At 39.1% G+C, this 18,541-nt stretch overlaps 1 protein-coding gene across 5 annotated transcripts in view; it reads right to left on the reverse strand.

The window, feature by feature from the left end:
* Tcf12 (transcription factor 12) overlaps positions 1-18,541 on the reverse strand; it is a 282,155-nt gene that overhangs the window by 105,590 nt on the left and 158,024 nt on the right. For all 5 annotated transcript variants that reach the window (XM_052713833.1, XM_052713826.1, XM_052713818.1 and 2 more), the window contains one exon: positions 3,149-3,213. In XM_052713833.1, coding sequence (XP_052569793.1) covers positions 3,149-3,213 — 65 coding nt within the window. The remainder of the gene's footprint in view (positions 1-3,148; positions 3,214-18,541) is intronic.

Genomic DNA, 18,541 nt, shown 5'->3' on the forward strand with positions numbered 1-18,541 from the left:
CTGAAAATTTATTTAAACTATGTAAACAAATATTTGTATAAGTATCATAAGAAAAACTATCATAATGACGAAAGAATGTTCACGTCACTAGGTAGTTTAAAAGGTACTGTGTCTGTTATTAATTAAAAATGAGATAATTATCCTTTGTGCTGCATCAATTAAAAACTCAATTGTGCAATGATCTATCAGTACTTCCAGTAAAACTATTGTACCCCTTCCATTTAATGGCCTATCAGTTCTGAGGTAGATGGTAATATGAGAAGACTCAATTAGCAATGTATTATTATATCGCCTTAACCTGAAGCAAGGCCCATCAAGCACTATTAAATTAGCCTGAATCTTGCAGAATGTCAGCAACATTTTATATACATTAACAGCAGAGTTAATGTTCCTTGGGGGATGCTACTGAAGAAAAAAAGTAAAGGTAGCATTTGGATATAATTTTGTAGTCACCATTTATATTATATTCTCTTGTATTTTTGTCATTTGTGAATATATATGACAAAGTTTCATTAGTTAAGCATAGTTTTGCTTATCCAATAAAACACACATTATCTGGAATACAGGTTTTTCTTTGAACAAGAGTTAATATGCTTTTCTTCTTGTTCATCATCACTACCATCATCACTATTATAAGATAGGGTCTTGCTCTGTTGCCCAGGTAGTCTTAGAACTTGAGGCCCTTCCTGCTTCAGCCCCCGGAGTGCTAGAACTACAGGGGGGCAGCACCATGCCCACAACACCTTTAATTTTTCTAACTCTTGAATTTCCTACGCTTATGCTCAGTACTCAAACAGTTGGTGTTATGCACCGTAATTTCTCCAAACAGTTGCAGCATAGTAAGAGCTAAGGAGTAGTAATAAATAGGAGAACAACTGTTCTTTTCACAGCAATGAATCCCTTTTTCCTGGTTTCAAGAACCCCTTTGTCTTCACTGATGCTGTCTGTCCTGGCTGTAATAAAACTTTTCATTGCTTTGCTATAATATGGAGCTCCTCTCCAGGGCTGCTGATCACTTGGGCTGTGAATTTTTTTAGAAATTTATCTTTCTCATATGTGCATTTGTTTAAAAAAGAAACCAGATTGTTGTTTTCTTTCTTTCTTTCTTTCATTCATTCATTCATTCATTGTTGTGTGCACTGGTGGTTTTGCCTGCTTGTATGTCTGTGTGAGGGTGTCAGATCTGGAACTGGAGCTACAGACAATTGTGAGCTGCCATGTGGGTACTAGGAATACAACCCGGGTCCTCTGGAAGAGCAGCCAGTGCTCTGAACTGCTGAGCCATCTCTCTAGCCCCCCACATGTATATCTTTAAGTTTTGTGTTTTGTTAATGTACCTTCTGTAAGTTTGTTCCTTTCTTTGCCATGGGACTTCTTGATCTCTACAATGTTTATGAACAGCTGTCAAACACTTCCTTTTAATACTCATGTGAATTCCAGCCTCCAAGGATTCATGATAAATAGGGAAGCTTAGTCCCCTTGCCAGACAAAAACATTAAAAGTGAAGGACACTGGAGCATAAACTAAAAATGTGAGAGGCTCTTACTGCAGTGGAGTCACATAACAGTTAAAAACCTGGTGGGGATGGTGGTGGTGGTGGTGGCAGTGGTGTTGCAGCACACCTTTAATCCCAGCACTTAGGAGGCAGAGGCAGGTGGATCTCTATGAGTTTGAGGCCAGTTGCAGGACAGCCTGAGTTACACTTCTGAGAAACCCTGTCTCAAAAAAATTTAAAAAAAAAGCCGCAAAACAAACAAACACTTCAAGTACCAGTATAGGTTTACTACTTGCTGTGTATAAAGCCATGCAAACTACCCCTGGATGATGTGTTCTTTCAGGTCTGCATGGTGGGTTGCTCAAAGATTCAATGTGAGCATTTTAAAGCACTACAAATCTTAGCAATGTCAGAATATAAGTTTCCCTCTTTATCAAGTTGGGAACTTCAACATTTTCTCTTAAATAAAGAATTTCAGGGTTTCTTTTGGTATATCTCAAGTGGCAGCCTCAATATTCTTACACGTTGGGGATTATTGCTAAAGTAAGGGTTTCTTGAAACAAGCATTATGATACTACAATAGTCAATTTGAGAACCAAGACTAAATGACTAAGAGGGGAGGGTGCAATGTATACCTTAGACAAAGGAGTGACTCACATTCCAGATGGGACATCACATGACTCAGAACATCATGCGATCTAAAATTGACCAATGGTTTGATTCTGAAAATTTCAATTTCATAGTGTGAAAACAAAGGTGGCTGCATAAATTAAACCCAGAGATAAAGGGGAATTTTACTTATTTCAAAGATAGGGCCTTTCTTTGTAGCCTACAATGGCCTCAAACTCAGCAATCCTCATTCCTCAGTCTCTCAAATTCTGGGACTACAGGTGTGGGGCTACCACGTCTGACTCATGAGGCATCTGTAGCATTTAACAAATCACTTACGGTGACTATCACTGTTTGTTGTATTTGCAGTAATTATGAGTATGTACATATTAATTAGAGTGATATTATTAGTATGACAGTTAAGACGAGTAGATACTCATGTCTTAGATCAGATTAAAATCCATGAAGATTGCCTTTCTATTTTTGTTGGAGGGTTTGATTCTGAGAGGAATCTGAAGGTAAAATAAGTTTTCAGAATCCTATGAGAAAACAATGGGAAAGATAGCCACCAGCAAAAATACAGTATGTGAAGAACCCGAAAGGGTAGAGAGCAAGGTCCCTGGTCAAAGCCAGCTGCAGCCTGGAACACTTGGTGAGCGGTAGGACAGCAATGACAGCACAGCCACCAGTGCAGCACACGCAAACTGCACGTGTTAATCACATGCTCTTCAATGCATGTACCAATAACAGGCTTTTCCTATGGGAAATTCTGGGGGGAAAAAATCATTTCCAGAAGTGAGATGCATTTTAGAAAGCAGTAGAAACTTTGTCTACTTTGTCTCCAATTAAAAAGAAAATCTGAATTGGGGAAGGGGAACCATTTCAAGATGGGGGCAATGGAAAAAGAAGATACGTTGAGCTGCTAAAAACAAAACCACCATATCACATGAAGTCACAAGATTATATGAACACACAATGGTGAAATGATGGGGATAAACTCTATCTTCTCTATCATTACACAAGGATAAGTCTTACTAAACTTACCTGACAGCCTGATAATCCCGAGTCTCTGCTGTACAGGGAAAATGAGCCTCTATCTGATGTTTTTCCTATAAAACCAAAAAACAACTTTGTATTAAAAACTTCATTGGTGGACAATAAGCTCAGCTGCAAAATTGTTCATCCTAGTCTCAGTAAATACTTGACCATCAATGTGAACTCACTGAAAACACTGTCCAAGGAATAAAGAATTGACACCTAAAAAGTAAACAACATGACTCACAGGGGATATTCATACATATTTGCTTCAAACTAGACATCTTTCCTTCTCTCAAAAATGAAAACAGTACAGATAAAGCTGAATGAACATCCATGCATGCAGTTTTACTAGAAAGCTGTTGTGAGTCTCATGTAGTTTGTGAATGAATGTACACTCATGCACTCAAACAATACACATAACGATTTGAAAACACTGAAGAAGATAGAATTATGTGGTACATACCCTTTTGAAATTTGCATTTTCATATAATATTCTATTTTTGAGATAAACTGATATAGATACTAGTTCACTGATTTCTATTGGTGTCTCCTTATGTACATAAAAGCACAGCTTATCTACTTCCCTGCTGAAAAAGTTTCCAATTTTGTGAGTAGAGAGCCATGAACAAATACTCTTTGCATGTCTTACTATGAAGGTTTTTCCAGGGTGTACACATGGCAGAAGTGCCAGTTACAGGTCACACACTAAGGCACTGCCTTATTCCTCGACGCCCTCTCTGGCAGTACGAACTCTCCTTCAGAATTCCTTTTGGGACACAGTCAGAGTTCAGAAGTTAGCCAGCCAAGTATAGGAGCAGTTCTGGCAGTTCTCGAGGGAACGGACAGTGGACACCTCACAGCACCAACAACTGACAGCAGCAATTTTTATGTCTATGTGTGCAAATTGCTTGAATGCATTTGTGTGCTTGTGCTTATGGTATATACATGAGTGCACCTATGTGTGTGGGTGAACCCATCTGTCAGGACAAGTGTGTTGACCAAAGGTCAATGTTAGATATCATCTGTTCTCCAGCTTACTTTCTGAAAGTCTCTCACTGAACATGGCCCTTTCTGTTTTGTATAAGCTGGCTGTCCAATGACCCAAGATGCTCCTGTATCCTACTCCATACCTACTGCATTACAGGCATGCCTAGCTTTGATGTGGGTGCTGGGGATAGAATGCACAGACATCATACCCACTGACCCTCTCTCCAGCCATTGTACTAATTTGTAAATAGAGCATTCAGACGTTTCTTTTCTTTAAAATATCTTCTATTTCATTTTATTTTATGTATTTTATGAATATTTTGCCTACATGAGTGCTTGGTGACCACAGAGGCCAGAAGAGGGCATTGCATTCCCAGGAACTGGAGTTAACTGATAATTGTGAGACTCTACATGGTCACTTCAAATCAAACCCTGGTCCTCTTGAAGGGCAGCCATGCACTTAAACTCTGGCTCATTTCTCTAGTACCTACTCATTTGTTTTTAATAGTTTAAGTATATTCAGCAAAACAAACTTGCAAATACAATATAGTTTATCACGTCATACTGCTTAAGACTTCAGTAAAGATAACACAACTTGATGACGATACGAAAAATGGACGAGAAACAATGCCAAGATGTTTTCCTCCATTTCAAGGTAAAAAGTCACCATGTAATCAAATATGATCAGAATTTACCCTAACGATTTAGAGATTATGTGAACTTTACTATAAGGACATGCTATACATTGAGTTATTAGCTTATGGCTGAATAAAATGGACATCTTTTAAGTTTAAAAGTTTACACAGAGATCATATGTCCAAGTTGTCCAAGTTGGACAACTCTAAACCTACCATCTACTAACACTGTAGATACACAGGAATCTAAGTCTAGATATTTCCAAAGTGCCAAGGATAGTATCTCTGAGCCTTCTGGCTACTGGGATACAGTATATATTTCTGATGAAGTAGAGGCAACACATAAAAACATAAACTTAGAATGGAAAAAAGTCTGATAATAAATGTGGTCTATGTACTTCACATTCTCATCCTTTGTCTTCTTTTTTTTTCCTTTTCCTCTTTGAGATGGAGTTTTGCTGCAGAGCTCAGGCTGGCCTCCAGATCATGGCAAACCTTCTGGCTCAGTCTCCCAATCATGCCTTGACTACAGGCATGCACCATGACTCACAGGTCTATTCTTTGGGGAGTAGTGCGGGGGGGGGGGTTTCCTCTCTGTTTAGTTCTGGCTCTCCTGGAGCTCACTGGCTAGCCTCAAACTCAGAGATCCTTCTGCCTCTGCTTGAGTGCTGGGATTAAAGGCGTGCACCAATACACCCAGCTACAGCTCCATTATTACCATATTCTTTTCACATAAAGAATTTTAATTTGAAAAATATGCATATAAAGTTAATGGACTAGAAACCCTTCCTGAAGCAAGAGGATGGTAGACATAGAAAGGAAATACTAACTCAGAATGACTTGTAGAGTTCAGTGGGAAAAAAAATAAAAGGTAGTTAATACCTACATTTACAGGCTCTTTTTTAAAAAAAAAAAAACAGGATAAGATAGTTTGTGAGATATTAAAAAACTTTCATAGTTTTCTAAGAAATGGTTGTCATTGTAAACAAGCTTGGACCTCATATACCTGGCAAGAAAGAACTGGGAAACTATGTTAGCACTGTAAACAGACACTACACCTATGCAGATAGTCACTTAACACAGTATATCAACTTCACTGCTGAAATACTCACCAAGTCCTTTCTATCCTAGAAATTCCTCATCCTCAAACATTAGTAATTAGTAGATAAAGTTGATACAATCATTTACAACACGTTACATTACAAACCATAAATACAATTGTCAATTAAAAACAAGCTTTGAAAGACTTCAAACCAAACCAGCAACCTAAACTGTACTATATACTCAGATTCACATGTACTAGTAAGACATTACAAAGTCAAGGTAGAAAAGGAAACAATAGAACATGTGGACATTAGCTTGAGCATCATCAACAAAGCCCTTTAGAGTCTTAGTGATTTGTAGGGAGGCTGACGTTGAGTTAATTCAGAAAAATGAAAAATTGGTCTGGCAGGATGGCTTAGCAGGTAAGGGTATTTGCCACGCAAGCCTAAAGACCTGAATTTAATGTCCAGAACCCACGTAAGAAGGATGGAGACAACCAAGTCCACCAAGGTGTCCTCTGACCTCCGCATGTGTAATGGTGGCATGGGTGCATCCATCCCCATAATAATAATAAATACAAGTTCAAATACATAATTTTTAAATCTTTGCCTATAAATATTCCTAAACTACCTTCCTTTCACAGGTATATTCAAGTCAGAGGGGATGAAAATATTACACATCACAAATCTCTTCCAATACAGTAAATAGCTTGTTACAAAAATAATATTTATTCAAATGAGATTGTGAAATATAAGGATGCTTTCATCTTTCACCACGTGGAACTAGTTATTTTTCCAAGGACTTAAAAGTCTGGAGCTGGGGGCTGGAGAGATGGCTTAGGGGTTAAAAGCACTGTTTGCTCTTCCAGAGGACCTGGGTTCAATTCCAGCACCCATAGTGCAGCTCACAACTGTCTGTAACTCCAATCCCAGGGGATCCAACACACACATGGTGTACAGATACACATGTAGGCAGAACATTTACATAAAAATAAAAGCTTGCCGGGCGGTGGTGGCGCACGCCTTTAATCCCAGCACTTGGGAGGCAGAGCCAGGCGGATCTCTATGAGTTCGAGGCCAGCCTGGACTACCAAGTGAGTTCCAGGAAAGGTGCAAAGCTACACAGAGAAACCCTGTCTCGAAAAACCAAAAAAATAATAATAATAATAATAATAATAATAAAAATAAATAAAAAAAATAAAAGCTTAATAAACCTGTCTTTCCTCAAAAAAAAAAAGTTTGGAGCTGGGTGTGGTAGTGCACACTCTAACCCCAACCCTCAGGAGGTACAGGGAGGTGGATCTCTGGTAGTAAAGTAGTACAGCTCTCTCTATTGCAAATACTCTGGACAGAGGAGCCTCAGTTTGTACTGTAGTTCCTGTTCTTGTTGCTGTGACAAATTCCTGACTCAAGCAACTTCAGGGAGGATCCTCCTGGCCTCCAGTTTCTGTGGCTGCAGTGCAGTATGGTGGGGAAGGCAAGGGAGCTGGGGCTGCTCTGTCAGTAGTAACTGAAGTGTAAGTCAGGCATCAATGTAAGTAAGGCATCAATCAGTGCCTTAGTTCCAGAAGCAGAAGCCAAACTGGAACCTAGGTGGTTTATCCTTTAAGGTTTTGCCATTGGCAGCTTCTATCCACCAGGCTAGCTCTATTTCCCAAAGACTCCATAGCCTCCCAAACAATGCCACTATCTGAGCACCAAGTATCTAAACACAAGAGTCTGTAGAGGATACTATCCCTTGAAAACATATTAGATGGATTTCTCCAAACATTTATGAGCTAGTGACTCTGAAAAACAGTGGATTATGAAATTGTTAATGCCAACTTATGGAAAATGCTACAATCCACTGAAAAATGAGAAATAGTAGATTATGAGATTGTTAATGCCAACTTATAGAAAATGCTACAATCCACTGGGGAAAAAACAAGTCATGAAAGTACTGCTGTTTTTGTTGGATACAGTTTATAGTCTATATGATTTTTTTAAACACCACAAATTAGATAAAGCCATAGTCTACATCCAGAATATGGCAATTATTTTCGTTTTCAATTCACAAAAGTGGTTGGAAGCAGCTCTTCAGGGAGGCAGGCACTGTAGGGGATAGGTACCATGGGGGCAACCTTCAAAGGAACTGTGAGTGGTATGAGAGGAGACAGGGGCACCTAAAGCTACAGACTCCACTCCCATCAGAATATAAAGATGAAACACAAAAGGAGGCTCTTTGGGGTAGGTAGTTTGAGAACAATATAGCCCTTTGGGCAAGTAATCGTCCAACAAATGTAGTCTTGCAAATAAGCTGTACTCTGCCCAACACAATTCTAGAATCTTCAACCTGGTTTTCATTTAGATACTGATTAATGCTGCCCCACACTGTAAGAACAAGTCATCTTTTTTTCTTTTTTTTAAAGATTTATTTATTATATATACAGTGTTCTGCCTACATGTATGCCTGCAAGCCAGAAGAGGGCACCAGACCTCGTTACAGATGGTTGAGTCACCATGTGGTTGCTGTGAATTGAACTTAGGACCTCTGGAAGAGCAGTCAGTGCTCTTAACAGCTGAGCCATCTCTCCAGCCCAGAACAAGTCATCTTAAGGATAAAAGTGAAACACAGTGACTATGACAAGCCAATTAAACACACAAGTAAAATGCAAGAATAGAGTTATACAGGGAGAATCCAGCAGGTCTTGGGGATCCTCATGTGTTGAAAACCAAATATTCAGACATTCCTATCTCTTACTGCATAGGAAGAATTGAGTTTGTTTATTTGTTTTTTTTTTTTTTTTTTTGGTTTGGTTTTTGTTGTTTAAAGAAAGTAATCAGGTGGCTTCATCAACATTTAAGAAAAACAAGGTGAGAAAAGAACACTGACTTTAGAGGCTACCTAGTCCAAATGTCTCACCAAAAGAGGGCCACTGGTGATTTTCTGTTCTCTACCTTCCAAATCATAAGAACACTGTTCAAGTCAAAAGGTAGCAAGCAAAGAATCTGAAATCCAGATAAAAATTTGGGCATCTGTGCCCATAGAGGAGACCTAGATGGAGTGTGCTTTAAGACTTACAGAGCTATCATATAACAAGGAATCAGAAGTAGGGCTGGTTTCCTTGAAGCAAACCTGCAATAAAGGACAGACATAAAGATATATGTCTCTGTGCGTGTGTGCGTTTGTTATGAGGAAGAAAGCACTGAAACTAGAATTTTGAATGGTAAAATAAGGCAACCTGTCCAGAAAACTGTATAAGGTTTCAGCTCAGCTTATTAACAAGAAGCTAAGTGGGAGGATTTATTAATTTATTAATGCAGTGGAAATTTTCAGAAGCTAAATCCTACTGCAGAGACAAGTGAGTTCATGGGTAACTGACTCTGTCTTAGATGGTCATTTACTTATTGACAGAGTTTTCATATACTCCAGATCAACACTATATGTAATAGTTAGCTTTCTATTACTATAATGAACTATCAAAGACAACTATGTTACAGAGAGGGAAGGTTTACTCATTCAAGCTTACAGTCTGTGAAGCGCAAAGGCTTGGTTTCCACTTCAGCTCAGTATTGTTGAGTTCTCCAATCCATTCAGCTATATCATCACAATGGAGACATGTGTAGGAGTGTGGAAGAGCTTACATTACAAAGATGGAGACAAGGAGCCTTAAATCCTGATGTCCCACCCACCTTAATGGCTCCACAGCACTTCTCAATGTCACAACCCTTCAGTCCAAATCTAAAATTGGAATAGACCTTGGAGGGGGACATAAACCACACTGAAACCACACTTAAGATCTTTCATTGGATCCATGCAACTATTTTCTGTAGCTGACTCTTCACTCTCTTAATGGAGTCTCTTTAGAAACAGAAATTTTTCGTTTTATTATAGGCCACTGTCAGTTTTCTCCCACTTGCCTAGCATTTTTTGTTATACATAGAGTTTAAGAAATCTTCACCTAGTCCAGAGCCACAGCTTTACAGAAAGCTCTACTGTTTTGTTTCTCATATTAAAACCAGAATTTGGCTTTTATGTGTTTGGTTGAGGATCCTGGCACATCCTTTTCTATAGGGATAACCACCTGACTTAAACAAAGAAACTATCTCAAAAAACCAAAATAAATAAAATAAAAATGCAGTGACTCCTATGTGAAAAATAAAATCAAGGGATAAGTAAAGTTAGGTAATAAGACCACTGAGATAATCTCCCTAATGCTGCGACCCTTTAATACAGTTCCTCATGTTGTGGTGGCCCCGAACCATAAAATTATTGTTACTTCATAACTATAATTTTGCTACTGTTATGAATCATAATGCAAATATCTGATATGGAGGACATGTGATATGCAACCCCAAAGAGGATGCAACCCACAGATTGAGAATCTCTGATCCAGACAGAAACTCAGGATGGCTTTCTTCTATAAGGCATGTGTCATGTGATGAAGAGAAATTCACTGATGAGTAGAGATAATTTTCTTAAGGTCATGGTTTAGTAGAAAATTATCTGTGTATATTCATGAATACACTGGGAATTACTCAGGACCTCAAACACACCAAGCACTTGTTCTAACAATTGGCAGCAAAATCTAAAGAACTCAAGATTTGTCTGTGTGTCATGGTTTGGATATGTCATGAGGGCTTGGTCCTCATTAGATGCAGAATTTGGAGGAAAACCTTCTAGAGTGATCCTGTCATGAAGGCTCTGTCTTCATCAACAGATGAATCCCCCAATGAATTTAGTAGACTACTGAGAAGGAGACAATGGGAGAAGGGGCTCAGCTGTGAATTCTGGGTCTATAGAAGTGTGCACCTGATAGTTATAACTGGACTTCTTAGGTTCCTTCCTTTTCTTCTCTGCTTCCCACTCATATCCATCATTATAAGCTGCTTTGCTCTACTATAAACTTCTTGCCATCATGTTCAGCCTTGTCTCAGGCCTGTAGTAAAGGAGCCAGTCAACTATAAAATGATATCTCTGAATCTGACAGCCAAAATAAAGCCTTCTGTAGTAGGACAGGTCCATAGGGTCGAGGAAATTGGCTCAAACCAGTTGCCAAGGCATGCACATAACGTACTTCCTTATGAGACAACCTGTAGTCTGCCTGAGAACCTAGCAACAGACGCTGTCAGAGTTCCTGATCCTGTGGAGTTCCTGAGGGCCAATGCCCAGCCAATGAGGGCCAAACACGCAATGCCACCAGATTGGAACACAGTCTGCGTGCTGGGGGGAGGATTTATAAGGCCTTCCCGTTACTGAATAAACAAGTCTGCTGTTTGCCTTCAGCTGACTCCCAGTGTCTGTGTCGTTGACACTTCGCCTTCTCCCCCACCTCCCTTGAGGGAGTCATTAGGACCCAGTCACACCCTCCTTTAAGTTGCTAATCAGGTATTTTGTCACAGTTATGAAAGTCTGACTGACACTGTATGATTCCAATACAGTTAGCTATGCTAGTCTTACTCACAAGTAATCAACACTGTTATTCTTTTCTCAAAAAAAAAAAAACCAACATATTATGATGTTACTCTAGCTTCAATTACCTGTAGAAAAATGTTTATTCCATCTTAACTGCCTGGGCCTGTTCCCTTATCTTTAAAAATGAATTAAACTGGACAGGATGAGAAGTTGCATTATGGCAACCTAGGAGGCTATTTTGGTGGTCAATGCAAACAGTTGTTTTGTGTGTAACATGCACGTGATTCTGGCACTTGAGAGAGAGAGACTAAGGAAGTTCAAGGCCAAAGCAAAGCAAAACCCATTGCAATGAAATTCAGAAGACATGTCTGGTGGGACATGTCCTTAATCCCAGCACCCAGAAGGGAGACACAGAGGTAGATGGATCTCTGTGAATTCCAGGCCAGTCTATTCTACAGAGAGAATTTTAGGACAGTCAATGATACAAAGAGAGACCCTGTCTCCAAAACAAACAAACAAACAAACAAACAAAACAAAACAAATCACTGTTGTGGAAACCCTGAGAATACATCATGCAGAACTCCTACTTAAGGAAGAGTAACTAACAGAGTCCCAGCCACTATGCTTTGAAATCCACAGCTTTGAACTCAGTCCACTTTTAGCAAGCTTCATCAGAGCATGGTAGAAAGACTAGAGCAGACCAGACTCATCCCAAGGAGGGTTGGCATCCTTATAGACTAGCATTCCCTTCTAAAACATCCTTCCACTTCTCACCTTTACTCTCAAGGTCTCTGGACTGCTCTGGGCTTGGTGGTATGAACTAACACTTGCTGACTAGCTATTCTGGGCCCAAAACTATGACAGATGCTTTACTTACACTGTAAGGAACCACTGCTAGCTGTATTCTTCCTACTAGAAAACCTGACAGCAAGAGGTAGGTGATCAAAGCATCTGATGGTAGCTGTGAGACAGGACAGGAAACTTTCCTCCTTTACATCTCCATCTCTGGCTGGAGAAGCCTGCTCTGTCACACCCTCATGGTGTCTGCTTACTGGAGTTGAAAATGTGCTGGCGAGGAAAGAGCCAGCAACAACAGTATTAGGGAAGAGCCTGACCAAGCTTTATTTCCCAAAATTCAGTTGGCTCAAATTTTCTAGCCAATTGAAATTTATTAATTTTCTAGCCAACTAGTTTATTAATTACAGTAACTATTCCTTGAGCACAGACACAAACTAGAATGTTTCCCTGTTTGTATTGTAAAAGCTAGTATGATTTCTGTTCTTTTTGTTATACTGACTTGCAATCACAAATTTAAATTCACCAGTACATAAATACTTCCATGTTCTAAGAGCAGTTAAAACTTAAAGACACACACACACACACACACACACAATCCTGATAAAAATCTTAACCTAGAAAAAAAAAGAATCCCTGGGTATTTAAAAAATTACTTATGGGCTGGAGAGATGGTTCAGCCATTAAAGGCTAGGCTCACAACCAAAAAATTACTTCTATGCTCAAATTTAAATATTTAATGCATAATCATGTTTAGTTTTTCCTATATTTGCTTTTCAGAAAACCAATACGAAATCTTGACACATGTATATCAAACATTTGGAGACAACTCTATATTTGATGACAGTCTTCTGAGCAAACCACCCCTTTTTCCTTGGGTACACATAAAAAGTCATTTACCTAACACTTGCTCACAGAGAGGCTGCTCCTCCACTCCTACAGGTGAACCTTATTGCCAGTTCCACGTAATATGAGTCTTATTAACTAGCTGAAGAAACATAAGATGCTGTCTTACAAAGTGAGCAATTGTACAATGGAACTGAATATAAATGAATATGACCTGAAAAGTAAAATCGAAACAAAGCAAAACATATTTTCAGCAGTACCAGGGATTCTACCAGAGGGATCTAAAACTGCTAGGTAAGTGCTCTATCATTGAGCCACACACTCAGCCTGAAACTTGGGAAATCAGATTATTAAACTAGTCTCTTTTACTAAGTGAACTAAGATACAAGTCATTTACTATCAATGACTTCATTCATTCCATTAGAAAAATTTACTCAGTAACATATGCCTCACACAGGCATGCCCAGTTTGATTTACATTTATTAAGTACTTGGAAATTCTTCTCTGAAAGAACCTAAAGACAATGCTATCAAAACTACAGACCTCATTTGGGTAGCAACTTACTCAAACTTACAGAGAAAAGGGCTTTATTCTAACAGTTTCTTCTTTAATAAAATGAGGAGGGTTTTCAAATAAATGTCTACCTATTTTCTTTAGAATAATTTGTTTGAAGTATTACTGGTGAGCACTTGTGCCAGGGACATCATTGGCTATACTGAAGATACTTAGACACCTAGTGCCAACAGCACAGCTGCTGGACCCTCTGTGCCCTCCTTTTGTTCACTTCATGTCAAATAACTCACACAGCTACTAAAGAGGAGGCCACAGCAAAGCAAATGGTTAAGTCAAAGGAGTTCAGATAAACAAAGAGGATCCCTACAGAGGCCAGTGATTAACAAAGACCCAGGTGTAGTTACTGTTTTAACCAGCCCATACCAACTTGCTGTGACAGGCATCAGAACCACAAAGGGGTAATTTGAAAGTTCCTTAGACATGGCTTCTTGTGACTTTTAACCCCAAGATGAAGTCATCCAGGATGCTCTGGTTCTATTTCTCATGCTCTCTCTCAGCCCCCATCAGATTTACAAAGTCAGTATAAACAAACTGGTAAGGAGGAGCAGCTTTATACAGAACAGTTTGCCTTTAGTCAAGAACAGAAAGGTGAGGGGGTAGCAAATTAGCACTGAGACAAACTAGCAATTTTCGTTATTTATCAAAATTACGGACTATCTTATATTCCAATGTCTCATGTACAAAACAGATTAAAAGGTGCTCATTATATATGGCACAAAACTTAAACTTCACTTCTCTAAAATGTTGTACTAAATAACTGTATTTCTTGTTCGCCCTCACCCCTCACTCTACCATGGAGCCATCTCTCCAACCCACTAATAGTAATCTTTAAGCTGTCTTTGAAAACACTTAGATCAATTATGCACTGCTAATGTTGCACTGTCACTGTCCCTTCAGCAAAACTCACATGTGCTTTCTGACTTGTCTCTGTACTTGTTCAACCACATGTCTAACTTTTTTTAGAAAAGATAGTTTCATTTTTATAGCAATCCAACAGATTAGAGGATTAAGACTTTGTCTGTGGCTACACTTCAGGAGGAAATGTCATAAACGTGTAATTTGTTAAAACAATAACATTTGTGTCTTAAAGTATTTTATTTAGTGGCTTTCAAGTTACTAAGTAGATTAAAGTTACCCAGCATCTTACCGATATTGATAAGAAAAGAAATATGGGGCTAGAGAGATGGCTACGCCCTTAAGGCTAGGCTCACAACTCAAAAATCAAGAAACACAGAGTAAACTAACAGTTCATCAGCAAAGAACTTGGCTGGAAACAGAAAACAGAGCAAATTCTCAAATGCATCTACTTTTGGCACTTTGCCTCCTTTCTGGCATTAGCATATCTTGGTAGCCACAGACTTACGTGACCCTTCCTTCTCACAGACTGACTCTGCTCCTATCAAATCATTACCAATAATCTTCTCAGAAATGTCTTGTATTATAAAATGAGCAAAAAATTAAGTCACTATTGTTTGTTCAGTAATATTCTCAAATTTTCTGTATTCTGGAGCTTTAATTAGACCATGATCTTACCAGTCAAGGTCAGTATGGAAGTTTGGTTTTTATGGCACCCAGGAACCAGTAGGCAGACGCCATTTGTTCAGGGAACACTGGTCTTGAATTCTAGACTCTTCTGTGCCAGGGACAGATTCTATTCTAAGGGTTTATCTATATTATATAGCCACATGGGAACAAAACAGTGTAAAATACTATGTTGTAAAATAGTGGGCAATAAATGATTGCTAATAAGCAAATTCTCTTGACAGTGAGAATTGAAGGAAGAAAAAGAACTCAATGAACTGCTACCATTCATCATTATCTGGACGTAAGCAGAGCCGTGAAGAGTCAAGTCTCTGCTTCACCAGCTGTGTGACATGAGCAACATACTGAACATACTGAACTTCTCTAGCCCTAAGTTTCCCTTCCTGCCTTAGTTCAGCAAATCTTGACTGTAATGGTTCCTATTTAATTGGCCCTAAAATTTTGATAACCGTGTCAACTATGAGTCAGGCGTTCTCCTTCTTGTGTGAAGTAAATTTGGGTACTGCATGCAGTAGAAGGGAAGAACAAGCTGTTAAGAAATGAAGGGACTTTGGTGACAAGCAGCTACAAAAACGGAGCATGTAAAAGCAGAGCATCAAGTGTCTATTCTATATACCCTGTGATATCTGCAAATATGTTGCAAACTCTGTCAATATAACACAAAGCACCAGGCCTGGAGAGATGGCTCAGCAGATAAAAGTACTGACTTTGCTTGCAGAGGACCTAGGTTCAGGTTCCAGCACCAACGTGGCAGTGCATACCATCCATTATAATTCCAGTTCTGAGGAACCAGCTATGCCTACCCATTAATAAATTGCTTTTAAAAAAATTTAACTGAAACCACCAAGACTTCACTGTACTCATGAAGAAAAGCTCTGTATATTCATGTATTTTTCACTTGGGCTTAACACACTCCACCTATACAATGCACCCTCCACCAATACAATGCACTTTGAATATCACAGAAAAACAGAGATTCAGAGCCATCAAAAGAAGACCATCCCATTGTGTTGAAACATATGGAGAAAGTCCAGAATAAGGCATTAACTCCCTTTTATGGTCTCCTAAACATTAAATAGAAGTGCTGCTACAGGACAAGCACTAAGTATAACATATGCCACATTCAATTTTCACAGAGTATTACAACTTACTGTCATACTATCTGTGCAAACTGAAAATGAGTAAAAATTAGTTTCAAGTTCTCAGTGGATCAAAATCCAAAGCATGAGATAGTTGGCAAAATAAAAGCTTACATACTAACTGAAATGGCTAAATAAAGGAGTGTGGTAAAGGGCTGGAAAGACTGATTGGTGGTTAAGAGAACTTGCAGATCTTCCACATGACTGGAATTTAATTACCAGCATCCATGTCAGGTGGCTCGCAACCACATGGAGCTCCAGGGAATACACACACACACACACACACACACAAAGGTGAGGTGGTAGCTGAGTGGCGCACACCTTTAATTCCAGCACTCAGGAGGCAGAGGCAGGCAGATCTCTGAGTTTGAGTTTGAGGCCAACGTGGCCTACAGAGTGAGTTCCAGGAAAGGCAGGGCTACACAGAAAAAACAACAACAACAACAAAAAGGTGTGGTGGTATCTGTCGGTAATTCTAGCACTGGACAAGTAGATGCAAGAGAGAGTATCATGTATTTGAGGTCAGCCTGAGCTAAATATAAGAAAGGGGAAGAAAATGCCATAAAAATGGCTATTCAAACAAATGTGAAAACAGTATATGAGTGTCGTATTTTTTAAAGGACAGGAAGGAAGGGAGGGAGGGAGGGAAAAAGGGAGGAAGGGAAGGAAAGAGGAAGGGACAGAAAAGAACCTGATAATGAGGAGACACAGAAAGCTCAGAACAGACACTGGACTAGCTTCATTTTAAACTGCAACTCTGTAGCAGATTATTTGTATGATGGAACCTCTCTATTCCTCGGATGCTACAACTGTGAACTGGGAATAAAAACACTTTCCTCACTGTTTTTGCAAGGATAAAATGCACTGGCAAAGAAAGTGCGTAGAATAGAGATAAACAAAAGAAAAGATACTCAAATTTTAATTACTTTCCTTTCTGACAGGGTTTTATGTAGCCTACGATGGCCTTCAACTTTGGGTCCTCTGCTCCCAACCTCCTCAATGCTTGATCATACATAAGTGGGCATTACCATGACCCATGTACATGGTGTTGGGAATCAAATCTAGAGCCTGAGGCATGCAGGTTTGCTAAGTGAGCCCTGTGTCAATGGAGCTACTACAAACCAAGCCCCTTAATTACTTTTCAACAAAATCCACTGACTAGAAAAAAGAAATAAGTTCCATGAATATTAGTACCTGAGGGAAAAGTCAATTACAGAAGAAAAAGACAGTAAATTGTAGGAAAAGAAATTAAAAGGAATTTCTGGGTACTTCCTTTCAGTTGATTTAAGATTTTGTTTTGTTTTGACAGGGTCTAACTATGTAGTTTGGCTGGCTTGGAATTAGCTCTGTATATCAGGCTGGCCTCGAACTCAGAGATCCACCTAACTTTGCCTCTGAAATGCTGGGATTAAAGGAGTGTACCACTAGACCTGGCCAATGTGGTGATTCGTTATGCCTTTCATTTCACAAAATCTCATTAAAACCTAAAAGCTTCTGCATTCCTTAGCACTGATGAATAGGTGTGCATACTCTGTGGTAGTTTGAATTTAATTTGTCTCCACAATCTCATAGGGATTGGCACTATTAGGAGGTGTGGCTTTGCTGGAGTGCATATGGCCTTGTTGGAGGAAGTGTGTCACTGTGGGGGTGGGCTTTGAGGTTTCCTATGCTCAGGATACTGCCCCGTGTCTCAGTCGACTTACTGTTGCATGCAAGAAGTAAGGCTCTCGGCTACTTTCTCCAGCACCATGATTTGCCTGTATGCTGCCATGTCCCACCATGATGATAATGGACTGAATCTCTGAAACTGTAAGCTGCCACTTCAAATGTTTTCCTTTATAAGAACTGCCAGGGTCATGGTGTCTTTTCACAGCTACAGAAATGGTAACTAAGACACATCCACCCACCTACCACACACCACCATTTTGTATATATAGCCACAAGTAACTTTAGTTCAGAAACTAGAATGAGCAGAAAAATTAACAAGTACACAAGGTAGTAGAATTATCTGAAAAGAAGTAGAGACATAAAAAACCGTATAAAAACATTTTTAATAGTTACAGATTCTGCAATATAAGTCAACATGATAGGTAGCCTTGAATGTAACCCTGCTTATTCTCCTTTTCCAAATGTACAGGGAAAATGTTGCAAGAAATTACCTGGGACTTTTGTTCCAAATTATTTTCAGATAGTCTGACTGTTGTCTCTAGCTTATGGGAAAAAGATGCACAGACTACCCTCATCAGGTAGAGAGGACTGATGCTAGTGAGCAGTGTATAGAGAGATGTGATGTTAACTACTCACTTCTCATCTTAGAGAAGAAACTATTCTTAAAAATGTGTATACAAGACATAGTTAAAAAAAATGAACAAGCTCCTCCCTTCCAATTATTGGTTTCAACCTGAGTGCTATTTAGGTAATTTACATTTAATGTGGTATTACTA

The sequence above is a fragment of the Peromyscus californicus genome, unplaced genomic scaffold (assembly GCF_007827085.1).
Source record: "Peromyscus californicus insignis strain IS unplaced genomic scaffold, ASM782708v3 Scaffold_11__1_contigs__length_118956290, whole genome shotgun sequence".
NCBI lineage: Eukaryota > Metazoa > Chordata > Mammalia > Rodentia > Cricetidae > Peromyscus > Peromyscus californicus.